Source organism: Myxocyprinus asiaticus, chromosome 2 (genome assembly GCF_019703515.2).
Source record: "Myxocyprinus asiaticus isolate MX2 ecotype Aquarium Trade chromosome 2, UBuf_Myxa_2, whole genome shotgun sequence".
NCBI classification, from domain to species: domain Eukaryota; kingdom Metazoa; phylum Chordata; class Actinopteri; order Cypriniformes; family Catostomidae; genus Myxocyprinus; species Myxocyprinus asiaticus.
In genome coordinates this window covers 66,558,048-66,571,925 of record NC_059345.1, presented here as the reverse complement: position 1 = coordinate 66,571,925, position 13,878 = coordinate 66,558,048, and the positions used below count along the sequence as shown (strand labels likewise).

The following is a 13,878-nucleotide window of genomic DNA, read 5'->3' as shown; positions in this document are numbered from 1 at the left end:
GGACATGCCGCCCCCAGTAGGGCTACGAGCCCATTCTACCAGGGGTGTAGCGGCTTCCTGGGCCCTGGCCAGGGGTGCTTCTCTAACAGACATTTGCTGAGCAGCAGGCTGGGCAACACTCAACACCTTTGCAAGGTTCTACAACTTCCGGGTAGAACCGGTTTCATCCCAGGTAGTGGCATGCAATACAAGCGGATAAGGCCGGGATAGCCGGCCGGGTGTATCGCTTGCACATAGCGCCTTCCACCTCCTTTTGAGCTGAAGACGTGCGCCATTATTTCCCAGTAGTGTTCACAAGTTTTGTTCCCTGGTTGACTTCCTCCGAGCCCTGTGGCAGTCGAGTTTTCGGAGAGACTCGCTGTCGGCCCAGTACACGTGTTAACTAAGAGTCCTGTTCTGGGGTAGGTTCTCCGCATGTGGCGGTTCCCTGTAAGGCTAACCCATGCGATTATATATCTTCCGCTAATTCGTTTCCCTGTTGGCAAACTGCGTCTTCCTTGGGCAGAGCCCCTCTGCCCCAGTCTCCATGTTTGTAGGAACTCCTCCTCCATTGGGCAGGATCTACCTTGAAGACTCTCCACATGGTTGGAAAGACCATGTGACGTATCCTTCCACTTAAATACCCCCCACCCCCCTTTGGGCGAGGTTTGGTGTCCACTGTGTCTTCCCCTTGGGAAGGACACCCCCCGACTAGACCTGGTGGCCCAGTTGGATAATCCCCCTTCTTTTTAGGGAGTGGAAAAAAGAGAAGGGGAAAAGAGGCCACGACTGGGTTAAGCCTGTCTCTATCTCTTGGGTAGTCGACTTGTAACTATGTTGGGGGAGGTTACGTGTTGACCTGGTGTGCTGGCTATGAGGCACACAGTAGTCTTGCCCACCAGACACTGCCAGTTCACGTAACACAGTTCAGCCAATTGTGGCGTTTCGTATAGGGACCCCTAGTGTCACTACATCGACACAACGTCGAGTGAGTGACAGATAGGGAACGTCATGGTTACTTGTGTAACCTCCATTCCCTGATGGAGGGAACGAGACGTTGTGTCCCTCCTGCCACAATGCTGAACTACCCGCTGAAATGGCAGGACCTTATATTGGCTCCTCAGCATAAAACCTGAATGAGTGGTTGCATACCAGCTCCTTTTATACCCGTATGTCCAGGGGAGTGGCATGCAAATACCACTTGCCAATTTTCATTGGCCTTTTATCAAAGACCAGAGGTGTCTCGGGCTCCCAAGAGTGACCCCTAGTGTCACTACATCGACACAACGTCTCGTTCCCTCCATCAGGGAACGGAGGTTACACAAGTAACCATGACAAATTCTGCATGCAGGGTCTCAATTTGATGTTTTTCCCATTTGGTGAATTCTTGATTTGGATTTGTCAGTGGACCCCACACAGGGCAATCAGCTCAATCACTGATTCTTAGCCAAACCAAATTCTAACAGGTATCGCTATAGAACATTGCTGTTTTAAGGCATAGAAGGCCCTGCAAGCTTTATTTCTCAGTTCATTCACTGTGGTGTTAAAGTTTTCAGTGGAAGTGATTTTTAGTCCTAGATAGTTGTTGTGTGATGAGTGTGTTATTTGTTTAGTTCCTAGTGTGAATATGCATTGTGTTCCCTGGGATCTGGATCTTTTCTGGAAGGCCATGATTTTGTGTAAAAAGTTTTTTTTTTAATTATTATTATTTAACATTATACTTTTTACCTTATATGCCAAGTATACACTAAAAAAATACTGTTTTTTTTTTTTTTTTTTTTTTTAAACCCAAACGCTGGGCTGAGAGTAAGTCATTTTATTGGGTTATTTTCTCAGTGTTGGGTACTTTTTGTGTTGGTGGGACAGGTATAAACTATGCATCCAGTATACAAATTCATGGTTTGGTTCCTCTTCTTTGCAGTCTGTCCTGCACTATACTGACAAATTGCAAATGCACATACACACTCTGAATGCATATGGTACATACTGTAAACAACAGTGTTTACATAAGATATAAATATGCAATGCTGAAACATTCATTATGTTTTCCTGTTCTGAACATGTGATTTACCGTAGATGTTGATATTTTACAAACACATAAAATAGTCAAACCAGTTGAAAATCTATAGGTATAACAAATTAACCATTAAGATCAGTTGTATCAAATGATAGACAAATGTATTAAACTGAAAGAAAATAGATGCAAATTAATAGTTTGGTGTTAATAGCATTATGAAAGGCAGTAACTTTCATTGAAAGGTATACACCTGAAACACTTATTTGGTGTGGTGAAAATGTTACTTTGTAATTTTGTGTTTTGTACTTAGTCAATTGAAAATATGCTGAAATGTTTGGGGGGGGGGGGGGGGGGAATGCATTTTTGATGATCTGTTGTGATATTAATACTAAAAGTTTTGAAAACGTACCACTCACTTGTGAAAATTGTACCAAAGCGATTTAAAAAAAAAATAAATAAATAAAAAACTGTATTGTTACTTTGTACTTTAAAAAAACATCATCACTGAGGGCAAACACTTGTGTGAAAATGTTATTGCACAGATGCATTTATTAACCATGCTTCATGTATTCAATTCTGATGACTGCTGCATAGCTAACATTTTGGGTTGATATCTTTCTTTGTTTCATTTTTTTTTCCTTTTGATTTCTGTCTGTCTTTTTATAGGTTGGAACTGATATGGTGGAGTACCTCCAGCAGGCTGATGTCATGGCCTTATACCCCTACATACTACACTCAACAATACAGGCCTGCACTTAGATTATTTTAAATTTGTATTTAGTTTTATGGGTTTTTATTCATTTTATTCATTTTGATTTTTGTGGCATTTATTTTAACTCATCCCTCATTTTCTTTCAAAAAAAAAAAAAAAGTTACAGTGAGACACTTACAATGGAAGTGAATTTGGCCAATTTTTGGAGGGTTTAAACACAGAAATGTGAAGCATATAATTTTATAAAAGCACTTGCATTAATTCTTCTATTAAAACATGTATTATTTGAGCTGTAAAGTTGTTTAAATTATAATTTTTACAGTCATTTTAGGATTTTAGGGTTTGTTGACATTACATCATCATGGAATGAAGTTGTAAATTTGGCTCTCACTTTACACAGAAAAGGTTAGTAAGTGATTTTATCACTCTAAAATCATGTTTACACACACATCCTTTATGTCTTGTGTCTATACTTTTGAAACAGAGTATTTTAATGTTCACAGATTGGCCTCGACTGACTTCCTTTGTAAGTTCCTCACTGTAACACAGATATTTGCTTTTTTGAAAGAAAACGAGGGACGAGTCAAAATGAATTTTTGTGGTAATCGATATTATGCCACAAATTCTATCGATTGAGCTTAACTTGCATTTAATCCGGAACATTCCTTTAAAAATGACAGTGTGTAGTAAGCGTGAATCTGATGAAACAGGTGTCTTATTTAATATTTCTCATAGTTGGGGAATGTACAAATCTGTCTTGCCACACACACAAAGCACGTGTGCAGAGAGCAGGCGGGCGAGAGAGAGAGTGTGTTGCTGCATCCGAACATCCATTCTTCCCTACTATATAGTATGCCAAAAACATACCTGGATGACTTAATATTTCCGGTGAGATTTTGAAGGGCAGATAGACTGGACACTTTTCCCGGGTGAAGTGTGCCCAATATCTATTCATACTACTCACATTCATAACTAAAGAATAAGTGCGTCCTTAATCAAATACAGTACATACTGTGACAGTAAGCGGTTTCGGACACAGGTAGTGTAAAAAAGTTATTTGAAAGAGTGCACGCTCTGCCGTTCTGAGCCAGAATAATCACACAAGGACACTTAAACGTGCAAATTGATGCGCAAAATGTATACACAGAATGTACACTAGTCCAAACTGTAGAGAGCACATCAGTCAAAGCCAAATCCCAGACATTTTTAGCCAATTTTGAAAAACTGGCCAGATACTTTTTCAGGTCTGAAAAAGAGGACATGTCCAGGAAAAAGAGTACGTATGGTCATCCTACTTAAATACACATCTGTTTTACTCTTGAAAAAGGGCCTTATGCAGTGATCCTGGACCAGAAATCATTTCGAAATTCCTAACACTGACATCACATGCAAAACTATAAAAATGCACTGGGTTCAACAAAGAGCCCCCATCCTGATCTTGACTGCAGCTCAGTGTCCTGGCTCGGTTCTGAGTCATAAGCAAATTTGGAGAGGGTGCAAAGGAGCATGTGACGGCAAGGGCCATTAGATTCTGATCGTGTCAGTGGAATCATATTTCTCCTCCACAGCTCGGGAATGCTATCTGGGTCAAGTCAGGGAAGATAGAAACAAGCCATTTATAGACTTGAAGGTTGTTGTTGTTTAAGTGATTTTGATTAAAATTACATATGACAATGAAAATGTGAAGGATGTTTTTTTTAAAAAAAATTTAAGACTTTTTAAATAAAATTACATATTTGTGCATTACATACAAAAATAGATTCAGTTACTTATTGCAATTCTTGAGCCAGTTCAGTTCTAAGATAGATAGAGAAACAGAGGGAAATTGAGCAATGACACTGCAGATGTTACAAAGTTTATTGTTTCCAGAGAAAAACAAACAAAGATGCATCTCCTGGGATACAACATTAAAACAACATTGCATTAAAACTAGGGCTTCAACCAAAAAACATGGTTACTACAACATTTATAGTAAAACCATGGTTGATTTTACCCAGATCAAACCTTTCTCTCAACTCCCTGACTGTCACAATGACCAAATCACTGCAAGACAGTCAACCTTTATATGAAATTGTATTTATTATTGTAAGTATTATTAAAGGAAATATTAAGAGTGGAAACTGGAAACAAGATTGGAAAAAGTGAGACAAAAGGGGGAATCGAACCCGGGTCATCCGCATGCAAAAAGCACATTCTCACCATCATTACACACTACACCATTGCAGAAACACTTGGGAATGCAGTTTGTCTTCAGTTTCTTTGTTTCCACTATACTATTTGTGTGCAAACGGACAGGTACTATTTTTACATCTAGTGCAAATAGTCACTCCGAATATTTATTTAATGATTTAATTTTGAGTAATTTGGCCCTCCATATGATAGAGGTCAAATTGTATTCCTTTATTGTTACACAGTCACAGACCTTTTTATGATAACCATCCAGTTTCCATATAATCCTATGTATTATAATTAAAAGTAACTTGTGTATTTTGATAATTGTGGTGGAACAACCTGACCCTCCTTCTCATCATTATCATCGCCCCTCTTAGGGCTGTCCTTCGGCCAGGCTCACAATGGGAGTGTGCTGAAGATGAGGAGAGGTGCAACTTTATGAGCCTCTTTTGGGCAGCGGATGATGAGGCACACCTGATGTGAGTGGAGCCTCATCAACCCTGCTATAAAAACGCAGAGCACACCTCTCCTCTGGGAGCTGGGTTCTATCTACTTGTGTGCACACACTGGCATCCTTGCATGTCCAGGAGCAGAGTGGTGAGGGTACCGGCTGAATTAGATACGCGCCGGACCCACACCCAAGGACTCCCGGTGCGAATTTGATGCAACGTCAGGGGATTGGAGCATGCTTCGCTGCCAATTGCCATTAATGCCAGGGCGCCCTTCCCCTCACACGCCACTAGGAAGCCACCGCTCCTTGAGCCATGTACCACCGAGGAGAGAGCATCGCAGCCACTGGACCCTGGCCACATTATGGACCATTCCCTTGGACACTCCCCTTCCTACACAATGCCCTCTATCACCACGAGGATGCCAGATCCCCTTTTATTTTGAACACTATTCCCCATGGACACTTTTATTCCGCTTTTGGACATTTTCTGTTTACTATTTCTTCCAATAAACACCTCTCTGAAGCTTTGTGCCACACCCACTGTGTCTGTCTCTTGGTCACCTCGCCACATAATAAATAATGCTGTGCACTAATAAGTACATGAATGGGTCTTAAAAAGGCAAAAGCACACAAAGTGAAAAGAAACTATTTTCCAATATATTTAAACCATTTGAAAAGCAATCTACAAAACAACTGTAAAAAGAAAATCAGACAAAATGCAGCAAACAATTTTATGTAAATCTAGCAAAACTAGTGACTAATAAAATATTGTAGGAGACATGCACTACATGATGCCCATTCAAACATTTCCAGGAAAGTATCTTTGCATGTGTAATGAGTAACATACACTCACTGAGAACTTTATTAGGAACACTATGGTCTTTCTGCTGTTGTAGCCCATCCACCTCAAGGTTTGACAAGTTCTGAGATGCTGTTCTTCTCACTACAATTATACAGAGTGGTTATCTGAGTTACCGTAGCCTTTCAGTCAGCTTGGACCAGTCTGGCCATTCTCCATTGACCTCTCTCATCAACAAGGTGTTTCTGTCTGCATAACTGCCGCTCACTGAATGTTTTTTTTTTTTTTTAGTTGTTATTTTTGGCACCATTCTGAGTAAACTCTAGAGACTGTTGTGCATAAAAATCCCAGGAGATCAGCAGTTACAAAAATACTCAAACCAGCCCGTTTGGCACCAACATTCATGCAACGGTCGAAATCACTGAGATTAAATTTTTTCCCCATTCTGATGGTTGATGTGAACATTAACCGAAGCTCCTGACCTGTATCTGCGTGATTTTATGCATTGCACTGCTGCCACAAGATTGGCTTATTAGATAATTGCATGAATACATAGGTGTACGGGTGTTCTTAATAAAGTGCTCAGTGAGTGTAAATGTGACATAATTGTCCATGTATTTTCTTTGAGTCAAAAACAAATAAGAAGTCAATGCATGTAATTCAAATACTGTATAAATTACCAAATGTTCTAGTAAACACCCTTTATTACTTGATCTTTACATTGCACCTCTTGGCAGGCAGCCCTTACTGTCTAAGGCGAGAAGGTACGTGCAGCACACATGCAGCTATGTATATGTTTGGGCCTGGTGTTGCACCCATGTTTTCCCAGCGTTCTGTTGCAGGATCGTATCGATGAACTAATTTGATATCTCTGTAGTACTCTTGGCAGTACCCTCCGATTACATAGACCTTCCCTTCTAAGACCACTGATGCTGACCCTACATGAGGCATTGGTAATGACATAATGGCACTCCAGGAGTTAGCCACAGGGTCATACACCTCACAGGCTAATTGATCTATCCGGTGGCCACCGGCACCACATGAGACCCCTCCAGCCACATACAGATGGTCTCCTAGGGTCTCCATGCAGTGCTGGGCTCTGTCATGGTTCATCTCAGCCAGGTAGGTGGATCCTTTCTCTGGGTGGTAAAGGATCATGGACAACTGGCATTGGCACTGGCTGTTCAAGCCTCCAGATATGAAGATTGCGCCCTTCCATACACTAGCTGCGTGATAACACAGAGGTTGGTCTAGTGGGCAGACAAACCTGGAGAAGGGGAAAATTGCAAAGAAAGGCCCATGTTTTCCAGCAATCCCTGAGCAGTCTTGAAAATGCTTTTCCACAGGCAAGGTTTTTTGAGGCAATTTGACTTGTATAGCACTTTGACATTACATTTGCTATGTGTTATATAATTTTTTTTTTTTTTTTTTTATCTGACAAAGTATGGTCAATGTTATTTTGCCAGCTACCCCATGTTTTTGGATTTACAGTTTTGTTTGTCCTTGTACAATATCAACCAGTCTGGTTTTAGGGATATTATAGGACTTATAGGACTGGGGTTAAGGACTTGAACAATCTTACAAGTAGGTTAAGGTTAGGATTGAAAGGAGTATTGTTCAAGGGCCAACAAAGGATGCTAGAATATGCTTTCTAGGCTAAATCTAGAAATGAAAAATAACATCAAAGATTCCACTCATTTATTTACTGCACTATACTTACCTCCAAGAATTTGTGTTGGGGCAGTAGACCTCGACAGTCTCCATATTGTCCTCTGAGTCTCTCTCTCCACCAATGGCATATATTTTTTCATTCAGGACAACCAGAGTCACACTTCCTCTTCTCTCATGCATATCAGCCAATCTTTGCCAAGAGTTCTGGATAGGATCATACCTATCAAAAATGGAACAGGAGGTTATAATATGTGGAAACCAGAAAGGCAAGAGAGAAAACTTATGTTATATTTTACCTGTAGGCACATTTCATGGTATCAGCTTTGCCATAGTAATGCCGTCCACCAACTACATACATCTTCCCCCTCATTACCCCTATTCCGTGACTGAATCTTGGATTCTCAGGTAAATTTCCCAACATTCTCCACTCTACTTTCTTCACTAGCCCAACATGGTTCTGAAAGGCATTGCTAAACCACATTTCTGTGCAGGGTTTATGTTTTTCGAAATTAGCAGTGGTTCTCTCACCCCCAACAAGTACTAAAGTGTCTTTTGGCAGGTAGGCCCTGAAGTTAGGTTGTGCATCTGAAGAACTGGAGCAGAACTGCTCTAGGAGAGACTCATATAGGTTTTTGGAACAAGTTTTTGGCCAGGATGTTAAGGACTTGACTTCTTTGAATTCCTTAAATGTCATGAGGGGAAACTGTATTGTTTCCATCAGCTCCTTGGCAAGTTTTGCACGCTGTCTGGGAAAGGCTTCAATCCAAGACATAACTGCTTTGAACACAGGTAACTCTGAGGGAACGCAGAGGGAATCACTTTGCAGGTACTTCTTTAATTTCTCTTTAGGAAGATCTTGGAACTTTGGAGTAAGTGATACTTCTTGAAAATGCCTTGAGACAAAATCTTCAGCAAGTTCAAGTAAGTCGGTCATCCCATAGGCCTCTGCAAAAGATGCTACATCTAGGCAGCTGTAAGCATCCATTTCCTTCTGCAGAAAAATAAGGCAGAGTGATATGGCAAACTGAAACTGTAACTGGAGAGATGTGCAGGTGAGTTCAAAAATGCAGCTCCATCCAAGTACAAGAACCCCACTGTAGGCGCAGTGGAGAAGGGCCTCAAACTCAGCTGCCCCAACTAACAGCAGAGACACTGATTCTTGCTGGCTCTCCCTCATATTGCTGGAAAACATGCCTCTAAAGTAGTCACAGCAAGCCACCAAGAGCACCCTATGAGCTTGGATAATGACAAAAACATAAGATTATGAGCAATTTCACAAATGTAGAGGACAACAAATTAATACTGTGTCTAATTTTGTCTTTTATCCAAAGAATGTTACATTATCTGTATGAATGCAAGATCATGTCTGGGTATAGGAAACTCAAGCCTTTCTTAGACATTACCTTACCATGAAAAACTCTTCCTTCTACTTCAAGCTCTATGTCACATCCCACTCGCTCTGCCCACAGTTGTCTTAAATACTGCAGAGTAACATTCATCTGCTCATCAGCAGAAACCCTTTCTTTGTCCTCTTTTTTTATTTCTGCTTTTTGTTTTTCTCTCTGTTCCTCCTCTTTGCAGAGTTCCAGAATTCTTGGAGCTCCCAGGCTGACAGCTGCAGTCTGAATCTGTGCCAAGTTGCACTTGTTCATTGTGGTGATGGCCCCAGTATAGGCAAACTCTACCACTGCAGCCAGCCCCACACCATGCACCTCAGGACCCATACAAACAGAGATTACACTGTCTTCTCTGGACTTCTTCTTGAGCCTCTGCTCAATGAGAGAACTGACTGCAGCCAGGACAAAAGAATGACCCTGGAACGTATCCCCATCCTCTGTGCTCAGGGTCAGGTCAGTGAGGACAGAGCAGAGCATCATCTCATTGAGAGCTTGAAAGACCAAACTTGGATAGGCTGGATCAGAGTATATCTTCTTGGGCCACATGTCACACTCTTCATCAACAGAATCTTCAAAGTAACTGCAATTTTCACCACATTCATCTTCATCATCATCTTCCTCCTCTTCATCACTGCCCTCCTCTAACTTTTGATTTATCAACCCCTGCTCATAGCTGCAGTCAGTCATCTGTTGCTCTTCTAGTGTTAAACTGTTGAAGTCATTCTCAGGATCAACTTCAGAACCGCAAATGTCATCATCGTTGTTATCATCATCACCTTCATCACCTGCTGTATTATTATTTGTTAATACAGCAACTAAATGGTCACTGTTTGCAGACGTAACAGGAAAATGATTGCTTTGTTGTTCATCATCGTTGCTGCTGTCATATCTATTTGCATCATCTTCACCACTTGCTTTATAACTATTGACACACACAGCAACTAAACCATCACTGTTAGCAGATTTAACAGGACAACTATCACTATGTTCTTCATCTAAATCATCATCATCTTTGTTATTGTCATGTTTTTCGGCTTCCTCTTCATCACTGGCTTTATCATTATTTGTAAACATAGCAACTAATCTGTCACTACTCACAGACATAACAGGTAAACTACCCCTACATTCATCATCATCATCATCATCATCTTCATCACTTTCTTTATAATTATTGACACACACAGCAACTAAACCATCACTGTTAGCAGATTTAACAGGACAACTATCACTATGTTCTTCATCTAAATCATCATCATCATCTTTGTTGTTGACATGTTTTTCAGCTTCCTCTTCATCACTGGCTTTATCATTATTTGTAAACATAGCAACTAAACTGTCACTACTCACAGACATAACAGGTAAATTACCCCTACATTCATCATCATCATCATCATCATCTTCATCACTTTCTTTATAATTATTGACACACACAGCAACTAAACCATCACTGTTGGCAGATTTAACAGGACAGCTATCACTATGTTCTTCATCTAAATCATCATCATCATCTTTGTTGTTGACATGTTTTTCAGCTTCCTCTTCATCACTGGCTTTATCATTATTTGTAAACATAGCAACTAAACTGTCACTACTCACAGACATAACAGGTAAACTACCCCTACATTCATCATCATCATATTTATTAGCATCATATTTATAACTGGCTTTGCCATCATTTGTACACAAAGCAACTAAACTGTCAGTGTTTGCAGATTTAATAGGGACATTAGTAGTATTTTTATTATCATTATCACTGCTGTTGTCATATTTATCATCATCTTCGTCACTACTTTTATCATTATTTGTAAGCACAGCAACTAAATTTTCACTATTTGCAGATATAGGACAACTATCACTATATTCTTCGCCATCTACATTGTTGTTGTCATATTTACTGGAGCTATCTTCATCAATGGATTTATCATTACTAGTACACATGGGAACTAAGCTGCCACTGTTTGTAGATGTAACATGAAAACTGTCACCACATTCTTCTTCTTCATCATCAGCCTTCTCACTTTCTTGTATACTTTCTTGCAGCTCCTTTGGACCCTCTTTATCTGCCCTGTTGTCATCTCCCACCAGGTTCTCCTGTACCTCCTCTTCTTCACTCATTTCCATCCATCCTTGTTCACCACTTGTGTTTTCTCTTTTTGTTTTTGCTTCATTCTCTCTCACTGTTCTCCATGAAGTTCTCCACTCTCTCCGAAGACATGGTTGAGCTACTGCCATAAATACTCTTTGTTCCTTTAGCTTTTAAAGAAGAGCAATTCTTCAAAGCACTTCCTTCAAAAACAAAAAATAAAAAAACTATATCTTCTGTTAAAAAACAGGTCAAATTCCCCCAAATCTGCTGCAAATGCCAATTTAGACTGCTTGACTGTTGACTCTCACTCTTCCGTTGATATTTCAGATCTTGCACTCCTGTAGTCCTCTCTGAGATTAGATGAGTGTATCATGAGTTTATCTGAGCTCACACTAAACACAGTGCTATTTTTACCGCTAGCATCTAATAAGATCACATCCCCTAGCCATCTATGAATTACTGGCTGCTTTTGGTCCAACCATTCTGAATATTTTATGTGTGTCCAGTGGTGTTTATTAAACTTTTTCCTTTTATAAGTGCCTTTTAAATAAATAATTACATTTAATGCATCAATAAAGACATGGTCATGTACAATAGTGTAAAAAGTTTTGTTCACTCTGAGGGTGTGCTTCGGATCAATTCTGATTAATTTTGTCACTTTCTAGTTTCTACAGCCCGTGCACTAACCATAAGATGCATATTGCACACAAAATTGCAATCTGACTGGCTAGTTTGATGGACTTTCATGAGTAAAAGCACAAAGAAATGTTTATTAATCTTCCTGGAAACCATCACAAGATTCCAGGTTGATGAAACAAGTGGTTTTGAGGATGAAGTGACATCAAATCATTTTAAAGATATTCAGAGTTTTGTTTGAGGTAAATTTTCATTTTTACATTCGTTTTAGGATTTTAGGGTTTGTTGACATTACATCATCATGGAATGAAGTTGTAAAATTGGCTCTAACTTTACACAGAAAAGGATAGTAAGTGATTTTATCACACTAAAATCATCTTTACAAACATATCCTTTATGTCTTGTCTATACTTTGAAACAGTGAGTATTTGAACTTTCACAGATTTGCCCCCATTAACTTCCTTTGTAAGTTCCTCACTGTAACACAGATTTTTGCTTTTTTTATTAAAGAAAAGGAAAGACGAGTCTAAATACATTTTTGTGGCAATCAATATTATGCCACAAATTCTGTCAATTGAGCTCAACTTTTATTTAACCCGGAACATTCCATTAAAAATGACAGTGTGTAGTAAGCATGAATCTGTTGAAAAAGGTGTCTTATTTAATATTTCTCATAGTTGGGGAATGTACAAATTTCTCTTGCCACACACATAAAGCATGTGTGCAGAGAGCAGGTGGGCGAGCAAGAGTGTTGCTGCATCCGAACATCCATTCTTCCCAACTATATAGTATGCCAATAACATACCTGGATGTCCTACTATTTCTGGTGAGATTTTGAAGGGCAGATAGACTGGACACTTTTCCCGGGTGAAGTGTGCCCAATATCTATTCATACTACTCACATTCATACCTAAAGAATAAGTGCGTCCTTAATCAAATACAGTACATACTGTGACAGTAAGCGGTTTCGGACACAGGTAGTGTAAAAAAGTACTTTGAAAGAGTGCACGCTCTGCCGTTCTGAGCCAGAATAATCACACAAGGACACTTAAACGTGCAAATTGATGCGCAAAATGTATACACAGAATGTACACTAGTCCAAACTGTAGAGAGCACATCAGACGCACAAAGCCAAATCCCAGACATTTTTAGCCAATTTTGAAAAACTGGCCAGACACTTTTTTTTTCAGGTCCAAAAAAGTGGACATGTCCAGGAAAAATAGGACGTATGGTCACCCTACTTAAATACACATCTATTTTACCCTTGAAAAGGGCCTTATGCAGTGATCCTGGACCAGTAATCATTTTTCAAATCCTAACACTGACATCACATGCAAAACTATAAAAATGCACTGGGTTCAGCAATGAGGCCCCATTCTGATCTTGACTGCAGCTCAGTGTCCTGGCTCAGTTCTGTGCCATAAGAAAATTTGGAGAGGGTGCAAGGGAGCATGTGATTGCAAGGGCCATTAGAATCTGATCGTGTCAGTGGAATCATATTTCTCCTCCACAGCTCGGGAATGCTATCTGGGTCAAGTCAGGACATTTATAGACTTGAAGGTTGTTGTTGTTGTTGTTGTTGTTTTTAAGTGATTTTGATTAAAATTACATATGACAATGAACATTTTAAGGATGTTTCTTTTTTAAGAATTTTGAATATTAAATTACATATTTGTGCATTACAAACAAAAATAGATTCTGTTAAATATCACAATTCTTGAGACAGTTCAATTCTTAGACAGACAGACAGATAGATAGATAGATAATAGAAAAGACAGGAAGAGATAGACAGAAAGATAGATAGACAGAGAGAGAGAGAGACAGATAGATAGATAGATAGCAAGTAAGGAAGAGACAGACAGACAGATAGATAGATAGATAGATAGATAGATAGACAGATAGAATAGACAGACAGATTGATAGATAGATGATAGAAAAGACAGGAAGATACAGACAGA

General features: G+C 39.6%; 1 protein-coding gene across 1 annotated transcript; it reads right to left on the bottom strand.

The window, feature by feature from the left end:
- Positions 1–6,874: 6,874 nt before the first annotated feature.
- On the bottom strand, positions 6,875–11,313 carry LOC127450008 (uncharacterized). The gene is made up of 4 exons (XM_051713693.1): positions 9,210–11,313; positions 8,098–9,037; positions 7,851–8,021; positions 6,875–7,397 (listed from the first exon to the last, which is right to left on the bottom strand). The coding sequence occupies exons 1-4, from the start codon at positions 11,311–11,313 to the stop codon at positions 6,875–6,877; spliced, it is 3,738 nt and encodes a 1,245-aa protein (XP_051569653.1).
- Positions 11,314–13,878: the final 2,565 nt, after the last annotated feature.